The 13895-nt window shown below is 34.9% G+C and overlaps 1 protein-coding gene across 1 annotated transcript in view; it reads right to left on the bottom strand.

Moving 5' to 3' along the window:
• Positions 1–4466, bottom strand: part of LOC122054249 (protein EMBRYO SAC DEVELOPMENT ARREST 30-like) — a 29390-nt gene extending 24924 nt beyond the window's left edge. Inside the window, exons 1-7 of the mRNA XM_042616057.1 lie at positions 4235–4466; positions 2150–2325; positions 1888–1975; positions 1372–1439; positions 1066–1154; positions 743–986; positions 108–220 (exon numbers count right to left, since the gene is read on the bottom strand). Coding sequence (XP_042471991.1) covers positions 108–220; positions 743–986; positions 1066–1154; positions 1372–1439; positions 1888–1975; positions 2150–2302 — 755 coding nt within the window. The 5' untranslated portion in view covers positions 2303–2325; positions 4235–4466. The remainder of the gene's footprint in view (positions 1–107; positions 221–742; positions 987–1065; positions 1155–1371; positions 1440–1887; positions 1976–2149; positions 2326–4234) is intronic.
• Positions 4467–13895: the final 9429 nt, after the last annotated feature.

Genomic DNA, 13895 nt, shown 5'->3' on the forward strand with positions numbered 1-13895 from the left:
GCTCAAACATATTGAAGTTCAGTAGATTCTCATGAACATCAACAAAATTTTATTAAGAATAAATGTTCAACTATTTAATGCACGTCAGGATTTTGCTAAAGTGATACCTCTCTACTATCCTGTTACCAAGTGCCTGAATTTCTGAGCGTAATTGAAGAGCATGGAAAGCAACTCTGCATCTAAGTCTCTGATATTCATCCATGCTTGAGGGAAGGATTGCCTACAGAAAGGAGAATGGACAAGAGGTGAAAATATTCAGGATTTCACATCAACACCAAAATATTGGACTAAAAAGGCAATATCAGTTTCATAGATGACTTAGCTATAAACCTATTAAATTGCATTAGTTGCAAGATATAAGAAGTCTTTTCATCAGAGTAATATGCTACAACTAATAACAGTCTGTGATGATCTATGAGAAGCATTCAAAGATTGGAATGGTTGCAAAATCTTCTCAATGAACACTTTAAGACTTCAAAGAAATTACTGTGCATGTGATGTCTTAAGCACTGTCACTATTCACTAGAGCACAGGCATTATTCACTAGATCTAACATAACTTTCATATGCTAGTTCTCAGAGAAGACAATGCTCCTATTTAAGAGACTATATCCAAAGGGCATTTCAAATTTATTTCTACTTTTATATATATATATATATATATATATATATATATATATATATATATAGGTCAAAAGAAAATGTTTTAAGTTTAATAGCTTAAATGGACCGTTGTATCATACCTGAAGGCATCCTCCATCAGAAATTAATATCCTAATAACCTTAGATTTTTTAAATTTAGGCAACACATCTCTGATATAAAAGTTTGGGGAAGCTGAGGGTTTGGGTGATACTGAAGGAAATTTTGCCTTTTTCCTAGCCTCCTTCAAGTCTGCTGGCAAACTTTTCACAATGACAACATCCTCTGAAAGTGCTGATATGAACTGCTCTTCATCGTAAAGATAAGAAAAACTCTTAAATCTTGGACTGGTATGCAAAAACTGATGATCAGAAGAAGAATGTAAAGCATTAACAATAAGTGTAAACAAAAGCATCTCAGGTAGACCTGATGCCTTTCGATCGGACACTTTGTTGGATCTCTGGAAGGACAAGTGTTGCATTTAAGAGCTTTGCAATAGCAGCAAGGTCACAGATCTGCAAAAATAATATTTTATGAGTAATGCTAATTGTAAAATACTGGCAAGCTCGATTTGTCAACAAGAAACCAAAACAGCGATGAAGTTAGACTGAATATATGCCCACACAATAATGGAAATATAAAAGTCTCGAAGATTACTAAGCAATGTTCCATGGAAAAAGAAATACATCTAATTTTGGAAGCGTGTAGACTTTAGGGGAAAGTCTGACATACCGAAGATCTTATCTTCTCGAATCCACCAAAGATCTTTGCATATATGAAACCATTCTGCTGATTTGGAACTGTAATATAGTAACAACTTGAAAAGGGAGAAAATTAACCAAAAAAAAAGACTAGTGAAGTAAAAAAGAACCCAAAAACTTTGGATTTAAATAAACTCATCCTAGCAAGTTTAGAAGGTAGAAGTTTTTCAGTCATACAAGTACTTTATCCCTGTTCAGAGATGCACAAGTACAGCTAGAAGAATGGAGGTCAATGAATCTTCTTAGCAATAAAATAGTTACCCCAAGATATATCAATTAAAATTGATGTTTTCCTAACTATTACACTGATGCTTGCTTTGCCTATTTTACCAGCATTATAAAACACACACAAAAACATCTGCAAAACCTACTGTTTCTGACTTGTGCCTATCAATTAAGTGAAATACTGATCATCCAATGACAATTTGATATAAAGACACATGAGAAATATGTTGTTATCAAATGAAAACCAAAAGAACATGAATACCATGGGGGTATGAACTTCTCGGCTTGGCATATGAATGCAAGACCTCCAAAGAGGCCACGGGACCCCATAACCTTCGAGGCCGAGGTTTCTGTAAGAATAACAGTACAATTAAATTACTATAATTGAAAACGCATTGGCAGATCTTAAGGTGGAGAATGAGTTTAAAATTTGGCTACCCAAGAAAAGTCCTCAATTTACATCATTATTAGAAACAACAGCATAAGAAAAGCATGCAGATAAGTACAGATATACAATGACATACATGTCCCAATGGATATGGATAGTCATCTTGTAACTTGTACTGTCTAAATCCCCCCACCGTGTAATTTGCAACAAAGAGATGCACAAGCAAAGAAAATACAGAAAATGTGATCCCCACTAGTGCAGCTAACTTGATCTTGCTCTTGTGTAACATCTTAAATCATGGCTTGCATCATACTGTCAAATGACAACATATTGTCAGAACAAGCGCCAAGGATGATTGAATAGAAGTACTAAATATTTGATGAAAATAGCAAACATAACACAATAACTCTACGCTTATCAAATAAATGTGTTACAATCCTACATGGAATAAGTCTCCATGAGATCGAGATAAGGTCAATGAGATAGGCATGGAACAATCCTTCAAGGGATTACTCTTGGGAGAATAAATCAAATGGCAAGTCATTGAATGAAGAGTCTACAAAAGGAGAATCCTTGCACATTATTATGACATCAGAGTAATAATGCAATTCTCTTGCCCTCCTGTGCCTTTCTCTCTCTAGAATGCTTTATTTCTCTCCGACATTGTTCCACCATCTCACCATTGTCCACCATCTCTGTGATGCTTTATTTCTCTCTGACGTTCCAATATCTCACCATTGTCTTCCCTTCACTCTTGGTTCAACAGGTCCAGCTTGTAGAAGAGCACTCGGAGAGACACAATCTCATAAGTTATTCCTTCTTGGAGCTCCTCTCAATGGTGCAAATGATAGAGTGGGGGACCATTGCGAGCTTTGAAGAGATCCATGTTGATTTTCACCAATTCATTAGAAACCATTCAAGCAACTCTCAAGATGATAAAAGATGGTAGGACACCTAGCCGTAATCCCCATACAACTGAAGCAATTGGAGAGACAAGATCTCATAAGTTATCCCTTCTTGGAGCTCTTCTCTATGGTGCAAACGATGCAGAGGATTACCTTTGAAGAGATCCATGTTGATTTTTGCCAATTCATTAGTAATCTACTTAAATGCATCAAGCAAGTGTTGCAGGGCGTTGTCGCCCATAGTCAGCTATGATACAAATTTGTTATAGGTATGTGCGAGAGATCGAGTTCATGATGAGACATATTCAGGTCTAGCTTGGAGTTGGTAGCAAGACCCTCTTTTTACCTCTAAGAGACACCATTTACAGGGGAAAAGCAATTTAACCAAGAGAAAAGGGAAGAGTCAAGAATAGGCAATGGTACAATAGTGGAGCAATGTCGGAGAGAACAACAGCATCAGAGAGAGATAGAGCCCAACACATGAGATGGGAAGAAAGTTTATTACTACTTTGATGCCATTATAGTGTGCAATTGCTCTTCTTTTATGAACTCCTAATTTGACCTGCTCTAATGACTTAATTTGTTTATTAACATCTGGTTTGATTTATACCTTGAAGATTGATCCCTTAAGGCTTGCTTCACATCTATCTTATTAAGTCTATCTATATTCCATGGAGACTTATTCCATGTGAGATCGTAACAAATGGCAGTGACAAAATACCTTCCCCAAACCTATGAATATTAGATTATTAAAATGTAGTAGATAAAAAGATTGCGAACTTAGAAAACAAATCAAAGGTTACTCAAACAATCACAAAGAAACACGAAAAGTTCAGGAAGTTCAATGCATTGATGAGCCTCAGGCTAACTCTAAATAAACACTAAACTCACTTCCCGTGGTAACCATCATACAATGTGAGATCTACATGGACGGAAGCTTCAACAAACAGAAGAAGCAATAGTGATTTCAGCACAGTCAGGTGTTAAAATTCTTCCTTTCTAAAGCATAGTTTAATGCGTTGATGAGCCTCAGGTTAACTCTAAATTAGCACTAAACTCGCTTCCCATGATCGCCATCATACAATGTGAGATCTACACGAACCAGAAACTTCACCGAACAGAAAAATCCATAGTGCTTTCCGCACAGCGTGGCGTTAAGATTCTTCCTTTCATAAAGCATAGTGCGTCCAGATTCTTTATTCTCAACCGATCCGTCTAAGTTCTAATACTGATACACGAAAAGGGCGGGCGAAACAAGGGAAAGGAAAAAAAACCAAAAAAAATGACTGGAAACTAGAAATCAGTCAAAAGATAACCTCGGTGAAGCCTTTATTGTCTCCCAGGAGCTGAAATCTCCGAACAGAACCGGAATCGGCGTCGCCACCGTCCGGGAACAAGAATTGAATCGTCACCGCAGAATTTGCTCCGATCTCCGTCAAATACCGAAGCGGACAACGGAGAACGCTAGTCTAGTGAGTAGTGACGCCGGGAAGATGATGGAGTGAGTGGCTCGAAGAGAAGATCAAACACGAAGGGGAAGAGAAATCGTCAATGGAGTGCTTTTCTTAATTAGGGAATTTTCAAATCACCCTCGACTTTTTCAAGATTTTCTAAAACACACTGAATTCAGTTGATGAGATCATCAAAATACTCCGGATCAAACTATCTATTTTACCTTTTAAAATCATCCCAAAATATAAATATTTCAACAATAAAATAATTTTTTTAAAGGATTTTTACTGTTAATTAATTTTAAAGAACGTTCAAATATTCAATAGATATTACTATAGAGCAATAATATACACAAGGAAAAAAATTCAATAAAAATTTAAGGATAGACATATAAAGTCATGGCCCACCATTTTACTTTTTGTGGGCCCCATCATTTTATATGTCTATCCTTAAATTTTCATTGAATTTTTTTTTTTGTGCATATCATTTTTCATTACTATATTAGAGGCCACTGTTCATAATCAACTTTCTTTATTAGTACTTTAGTCTTTATTTGAGATTTATTTCTCCCACCACCTTAACACTTTTTCTCCTTGGTCCCACCTTAAAATTTACTCTTATATTCTTTTATCAGTTTTATTTTTTTATCCGATAGCATTAAAAAAAAAAGTAAAAAACAAAAGATTATTTTTTATCAGTTTTATTTTTTAAATATTTTTTATTATATATTTGTATATATATATATATATGTGTGAAATTAATAAAAATAATATAAAATTTAAAATTAAATCAAAATAAAAACAAAATTGATTAAATCTAAAATAAAAAAAAATTATATATATAAAAATTTGATGAAAAAACTCATAAATAAAATTATTTAAAAAGTTAAATTAAAAAAAAGTATAAAGGACATTTGAAAGGTGAGGTACTATCAAATAGGGAGAGAAGCAATTAGTATCGGATCCTCTGTTCTTAATTTTTTCTATCCTCGTGTTCCACTCGTTACCACCAACCCGCCACCAGCGGCCTCCAGCCCACGCCCCAATCATAACTATATCCTAGGGGGAAGGTGAACCCAAGGGGTTGTCACCCGCACGATCGGCGCTAGAATCTGGCCGAATCTAAACAGGGACTCAGATCGATGGCGGAGGAAAATCTGCTCGGATTCGGTCGAATTTCGACGCCGATCATACTGGTAGTGACCCCCTGCGTTCACCTTCCCCCAATGGCGTAGCTAGGATTTTCACTCAGGAGGGGCAAAGTGATGAAGTCGGCGAACGATGACGGTAATGCTGGTAGCAAACAACGGTGTCGGCTAAGCGAAAGAAATTCAGTAAATAAATTTCACCTCAATTAAAAGGAGTTTTTTTATGGAGCATCGGTGAAGCGACAACGTTAGCCAAATGAAGACAACGACCATGCAACAAATAACAGTGACGATGGTAGCAATCGGTGTCCGGCGATAGCGACTTGGGCTATAATGGCAGCGACATGTCGCAAAAAAATTTGTGGGTAAAATTACAGTTAAAAAAAATATGAAAGAAATTATAGGAAGAAAAAAAATGAAAAGAGGAAAATAAAAGTTCAGGATTAGAAGAGGAAGAAGAAAAACACAAAGAAAAAAAAATTGACTTGGGAAAAGAGGAAAATAGATTAAGTTGAAAGTATTGATGATAGAATTCACATATATTATTAATGATAGCATATGGTATATATAAATACCATTACAAGTGAAAATAGGAAAATATATAAATTAAGAAAACAATAAGTATTTTCTAATAACTAGGAAACAAATAACTATTTTTTAATAATAATTATTCCCTAATAACTAGGAAATAAATAACTATTTACTTATAGTAATTATTTTCTAATATGTCCTCTCAAGATGGTGTCCCAGAAATGACATTAATCTTGCTGCAAATAACAAACAATCGAGGTCGAGAAAGCGACTTTGTAAGTGCATTAGCCAATTGATCTTCAGCAGAAATATCAGTAACTCGTAGTTCGGAGGCTTGCACCAGATCATGAATAAAGTGATAGTCAATAGCCAAAATGTTTCATCCGAGAGTGAAAAACAGGATTAGCTGAAAGATACGTGACACCTAAATTATCAATAAAAAACACAACAGACGTGGTAACCGGAAGAAGCAGAACTGTCAAAAATAACTTAATCCATTGGATCTCAGTTGCTATAGAGGCAATGTCACGATATTCGGCCTCAATCGAAGAGCATGCAACCGTGCACTGTTTGGTAGATTTTCAGGAAACCAAATTAGCACCTAGAAAAATAATAAATGCACCCGTATAACACCGATCATCTGGATCTCCTACCCAGTCTGCATCGGAGAAACCATGAAGAGTAAAAGGTGTATCCGCACGAAGACGAATGTGCCAAGATCCCTAGTATCATTGAGATACCGAAGTAGACGCTTCACAGCACCCCAATGCGTCTCTAAAGGAGCATGCATAAATTATGAAAGCTTGTTGACCGCAAAGGAAATATCAGGACGAGTCATACGAAGATGTTGTAATCCTCCAACCACTTGTCGGAACTTAGTCGTATCAAAAGATAAAGACTTATCATGCAAAGTAAGACGAGAGCTAACAACAATAGGAGTGAAGACCAGCTTGGAATCAAGCATGTTGTGTTTGGAGAGAAGATTAGTGACATACTTTTGCTAAGACAAGAGAAGATCATTTGAAGTTGGACGAACTTCAATACCGCAGAAGAGGGAAAGAGCCCAAAGATCCTTAATCGCAAATTTTGCATGAAGTTTACATACTATGATGTCAACAGAAGAAGCATCACTCCCTGTAATGATTAGATCATCAACATATACAAGGAAATAGATAACAGTATCATCCCGAAAATAAACAAATAAGGAGGTGTTAGCTCGGGATGCGATAAAGCTAAGAGAGACCAAGAAAGCGCAAAGCTCCAAATACTAGGCGCAGAGCCTGCTTCAGGCCATAAAGCCCCTTATGCAAACGACACACATGTTCCGGAAACTCAGCACTGCGCATACTCGAAGATTGCTCCATATAAACCTCCTCTGCAAGATGGTCATTAAGAAACACATTGTTTACATCAAGTTGGCGAAGATACCACCTCCGATTCACAGCTAAACTAAGAACAATGCGCATTGTTACTGAATTAATAACAAAGCTGAATGTATCATGAAAGTCAACACCAGGGCACTGATGAAAATCCTTGGCAATAAGGCGAGCCTTATACCGATCAATTGAGCCATCAGAATTACGCTTAATGCGAAACACCACTTATTACCCACAAGATTTTGATCTGATGAAGGTGGGACAAGAGTCCAAGTCTGATTACGGAGAAGAGCATCATAGTCTTCATGCATGGCGTGTACCCAATTTGGATCTTTGAGTGTCTGTGTGAGAGAGGAGGGTTCACAAGGTTGTGGAAGACTAGTATGAAGAAGATACTTTGGATTGGGTTTGTAGATGACATTTTTGGAGTAAGTTTACATGGGATGTTGATTTAGAGAAGCGAGAGAGGGAGAAAGAGTCAATGGGCTAGAGGGTCGGTTGCCACCAGGCAACGTGGACGACCCAACAACAAGAGGTGATGATGGGGGAGATGATGGCGGCGATGATGATAGCAGTGAAGAAGTGCGGACGGCTACAGTTAGTGGCAGGTTGCCGCATTGGTGCTGGAGAGTCCCACGAGAGAACTGGTGCAGTAGAGAGCTCAGAGTCAGTGTCTATTATTGTGGAATCCAAGGAGGAGGTGATGGCAAATGGAAAAACATGCTCCACAAACTTAACATGACGAGATACAAAGACTCTTTTGAGAGATACATCATAGCACAGGAAGACACTCTGGGTGAGAGAATAGTCAAAGAAGACACAAGATGTTGACTTGGGATCAAGCTTGTGGTGAGAGTAGGGGTGCAACCACGGAAAGCTTAGACACCCGAAAACTCAAAGCTTAGAAAGATTAGGAATGGCGGTGAACAATTTTTCAAAAGAGGAAATATGGGAGAGACCGACCTTAGACATGTGGTTAATCAAATAGACTGCTGCAGCAAAGGCATAAGGCCAGAAAGTGAGTGTAATATATGCTTTGTGCAAGAAAGTGAGACCAATTTTGACTATATGGTGATGATGACGTTCGAAGTATCCATTGTGTTCAGGAGTGTGTGGAGGAGTGGTAAGATAACTAATACCATGAGTAGTAAGAAAAGAGCAAAGGGCTAAGAATTCACCTCCATTATCAGTGAATACTGTTTTAATAGTCATCAAAAACCGATTTTCAACAAGAGTTTTAAATGCAATAAAGGTAGAGTATGCATCTGATTTATTGCGTAAAGGATAAAGCCATATATATACTTTGTAAAATGATCAACAAAGATAACATAATATTTGAGTCTATCAAATGATGATATAGGAGATGTCCAAACATCAGAAAAGATAATATCCAAAGGAGCACAAGACGAAATACTAGATTTATGAAAGGACAATTTATGACTATTATTAATATTGCGCGAAGTGCATGAACAATTAGACAAAATATTCACAGGAAACGAAAGACCCAAGGATAAAAAAAACGTTACAAAACATCTAATGACGGATGACCTAAATGACTACGCGATAAGGAAATAGATGACGAGATAGACAGAAAAGGCGGAAGGCAATGATAGCATAAACATAAATTTTGGCCAGTAATAAACATCATCTCTATGGATCCCAACGACCAGTGTCGCTCCCGTACAATGATCCAATACCTGAAAATAGGAATCAAAGAAAAAGAAATGTAACATGATTAGTAGCACAAAGTACTACGATAGAAATCAAATTTTTTGACATAGATGACACAAATAAAACATTGGAGAAAACTAAAGGGAAATATGGAGTAGAAAAAAGAGAAAGAACCAGTGTGTGTAATAGGTAGTCTAGAATCATCACCAATGACGACGCTATCATTCCCAGAGTAAGGCTCATGCAACGATAGAGTAGCAAGATCAGTGGTGACATGATGAGAGGAGCCAGAGTCAACAACCCATTCTCGATAATCAAACGAAGGTGTATAATGAACGACAGTGTGTGTAAACGACGCACTATAAGTGGGATGCAGAGCACGTAGAGGAGCCGGCAGAAGCAGAACAAGCATCGAGGCAGTCATATGACCGCACTAGCGAGCAGAGTGACCTTTGACACCACAAATCTGACAATTCCCAAGATAACAATTGGAATTGGACACAGCTGGATGTGCAGGAGGATGCGTAGATAGCCCAGGAGTAGACATGCGTGGCTGATGGGATATAGGCGGAACCTGCTGGCAACCACCACGATAGTTTGAATACCGATTATGAGAATTCCCTGTTGGAGCCACAAGAGCAGTCATTGACATCGAAGATGGAGATGGTGTTGAGACTTTTAACTGGGCTTCGTAGCTGAGGAGCTGCTCGAATAGCTCATCAAAGATAATAGGGACGTCATGAACTTGCAGAGCATGTGAGATATTGTAGTAATATTGGCTAAGACCATTCAGGACACGAATAGAGAGCTCATCAAAGTTAACTTTGACATTCATAAACGCAAGAGCGTCAATATTTCTTTTGATGTCCTACATATAATCAGTGATAGACATGTTACCCTGTTGAGGGTTGACAAGATTTTGACGATGAGTCATAATCCTGCCACGTGAGGGAGCGACGTAGGTTATCTCTAACATCTACCATGCGTCTCTAGATGAAGTTGATGAAGAAATAAATTGCACAAGAGTAGGAGACATCGAACCTATAATAGCGTTGAGGAAAATTTTTTCCTGGCAGAGCCAGAGAATATGATCAGGATTCGTCTGAGGGAGTGTGGCATCTGTAAGCGTTATCTGCGCAGGGGGGGACGTGAACCATCAACATAATCCAGTAAGTCATATCCAAATAGAAGAGACGTGAACTGCAAGCACCAGGTAGAATAATTGGAGGTGGTGAGTTTCAACGATGCCTGAGCATCGACGTTGAGAACCACAAGAGAGGCAGGAGAATCAGGAGTATTTGTGAGAGATAGCCGGCGGGTGATGTCGTCGGCGGCAGCCATTATAGAAGGCGGTTGGAGCCGACTGTTGATGTCGTCGGTGGCAGCCATTGTAGAAGGCAGCTGATAGGTATTGTGGAGAAAAGAAAGAAAGAAAATGACGAAAAAAAAGATTGTTGTTAAGCTTAGAGCTTTGATACCATATTAACGATAGAATTCACACATATTATTAATGATAGCATATGATATATATGTATAAATACCATTACAAGTGAAAATAGGAAAATACATAAATTAGGAAAATAATAAATATTTCCTAATAATAATTATTTTCTAATAACTAGGAAATAAATAACTATTTTCTAATAATAATTATTTTTAATAACTAGGAAATAAATAACTATTTACTTATAATAATTATTTCCTAATAGAAAAGGTTTTAATTGAAATTTTTTGCTAAAAAGACAAGAAAGTTTCAAAATTTATGACTATACTTTTTTTTCCCACCGTATTAATATTTATCTTGAATTTCAAGGGGTGCGACCGCACCCTCTAGCCTTATATAGCTACGCCCCTGCCTTCCCCTAGGATATAGTTTTTGATTGGGACGACGGTCAGAGACTGCTGGAGATGGGCTGGAGCGACGAGTGGAACACAAAAATAGGTGATATTGGGGACAAAGGATTCAATCTCTTGTAATTTTTTGTTTTTCTTTAATAGTAGATTTTAGGAATTATTTTTTAAAATTTTAAAAGTCTAAAAATAAAAATATTATAAAAGATAAAAAAATGATGAAAAATTTAAAAAAATTGATTAAAACAAATAAACTAAAGAAAAAAGTAAATAAAATTAAAACTTGTTATTTAAAAAAAAGATAAAAACATCATTTAAAAGGGGAGAGAGAGAGAGGAGGAGGTGGGAAAAGCAATTTAAGACATGCTTTTCCCATCTCTTTTACACTTTTTCCTCTAGATCTCACTTCCCATTTTTTTCTCCTCAATTTCATCTTAAAATATACTTATTCATATCAATTTTTTTATCCAAAATATATAATTTAGGATAAAAAAGTTACTTTATTAAATTTGGATATCCACTTTTCAATACATCATATATCAACTTTCCTATTTCTTTTCTTTCCTCTATAATATTTAGGGAATAGAATCCATTCCCTAAATTTAGAAAAGTACTGTTCATAAATACATAATTTAGGGAATCGATAGGGTAGCTGATGTAAAGATTTTTTAACTACCCTATCTAAAATTTAAGGTAAAATGTTTAAATAGAGTATTTGATGTGATACTCTTATATCCTTTTATCAGTTTTATTTTTTTATATCAGCTAGCATTAAAAAAATATAAAAAAATAAAAGATTATTTTTTTATCAGTTTTATTTTTTAAAATATTTTTTATTATATATTTGTATTTTTTTAAAAATAGTAGATTATATATATATATATATATATATATATATATATATATATATATGAAATTAATAAAAATAATATAAAATTTAAAATTTAAAATTAAATAAAAAAACAAAATTAATTAAATCTAAAAAAAAATTAGGACCGATGCTAACGAGCAGTATCATTTTTTTTTTCTGCAATAAAACATCCTTCGGCCCTCAAATTAATTTTGATCCGGGTTTGATCAAAGCTTACTTTTATACTAACTTTTGTTACAATTATTCAAATTATAAAAACTTTAAGTTATTAAAATAGTTTAATCAAAATGATTTATAATAATTTTAAGTAAATAGTATTAGTTTTTATTAAAGTTGTAGAAAATATTTTTTAAAAGAGTAAAATATTAAAAGTGTGCTTTTATTAAAATTTCTTTTTGTCAATATATAATTCCATATCATTTTTATTATTCAATTCTTTTATCTCAATGAATCTTATAACAATTTTAGGATGAAAAACCTGGAATATTAATAAAAATATGGAATCGTCATATGAATTACCCCTAGATCCAGTCCCACAAATATGAAAGGAGATAAAAAAATTTGAAATATTAATAGTTGGATGCACGGTCGCTTGCATTTTTAGATTTATTTGATAGTCGATTTGTCCAATCCTAAGTACTTAAATTATCAAAATAATAATAATTTTGCATTGAAGTTACTATATGTAGGGATTAATGGATTATGATAGTTAAGGGTGTCAATTCGGATGGATCGGGTTGGGTTAGGTCGGGTTAAGTTTTTCTTTTTTTAAACCCAACCCGAACCCGACCCGAACCCAAGTTCAACCCAAAACACCTCAACCCGAACCCGACCAACCCGATCAACCCGAACCCAACCCATATAACCCGAAAATCTTATTCAAAACGATTTTTTTGAACTATTTTCCCTATAATTCTTCACTTTTATCTCAATACTTCATCATTATCATATAAACATGATATTAATATACATAAAAATATCTAAATTTTTAAAATAAAACTTGATTTAACCCCAAAAAAACTCACAAAATCCTATATTTAAGTCAACCCGGGTCAACCCGAACCCAATCCGAAACTTTTTTACTCTCCAACCCTCCAACCCGAACCCGAAAACGCCCAACCCGAACCTGATTTTTTTCAAGTCGACTCGAATTAGGTCGTTGGGTCGGGTCCATTTTTTACACCCCTAATGATAGTTAGCTGCTATAAGATATATATATAAAGGTAAATATTTATTTACCTCAAGTCAATATTAATTAATAATATATCATAACAACAATTAAATATTAAATATTGCAATATATGATCCGTTCAACTCAAATGAACATCGATGAATATAATATTATAGTAATTATGAATCATAATATATAATAGATACAATATATGTACCATGAAATCTTATTAAATTCAAGTTAATACTAATTAGTAATTATGATTTATAATTGATAGAATATAGAGGACTGATTTGTTGCACATCTTATGTTACACAACTCATGAGGATCATTAGTTTAAATATTATACTCTAAATTCTAAATTCTAAACATTAAACCTTAAACTCTAACAAAAAATTACTCAAAAATGTACCGCATATCAAAATATATACACAAGTGTCAATAAATAACATGTAATAGTAGTTACTATTCTTTGTAGACGCTTATAATATATGACAGCTGATTTAGTTTTTATCGAAATCAGCTATGCATATATTATAAGCATATCTAGGAAGAATAGCATATCAAAATATAAACACAAGTTTAAACTTGGCATGTAAAGTACTTCGCATAGTAAAGTTAAAATAACAATCAAAATCAAACTTATCCATTAAGACGATTAAACAGATAATTTATTGATAATCTCAAATTGTCAAAGATAATTTGAATTGATAATCTCAAATTGTCAAAGAAAGGATGAATTGCCAAGTAATAAGCAGATAATTTGAATTGATAATCTCAAACGGTCAAAGAAGAATGAAGAATTGATAATCTCAAAATCAAACTGTCTCAAAAGGATGAACTGCCTAGGATGAATACTGAGCAAAAGTGAAAGACTAAGGAAATACTTGAGATCAAGTGATCTCAA

Source organism: Zingiber officinale, chromosome 1B (genome assembly GCF_018446385.1).
Source record: "Zingiber officinale cultivar Zhangliang chromosome 1B, Zo_v1.1, whole genome shotgun sequence".
Taxonomy (NCBI): Eukaryota; Viridiplantae; Streptophyta; class Magnoliopsida; order Zingiberales; family Zingiberaceae; genus Zingiber; species Zingiber officinale.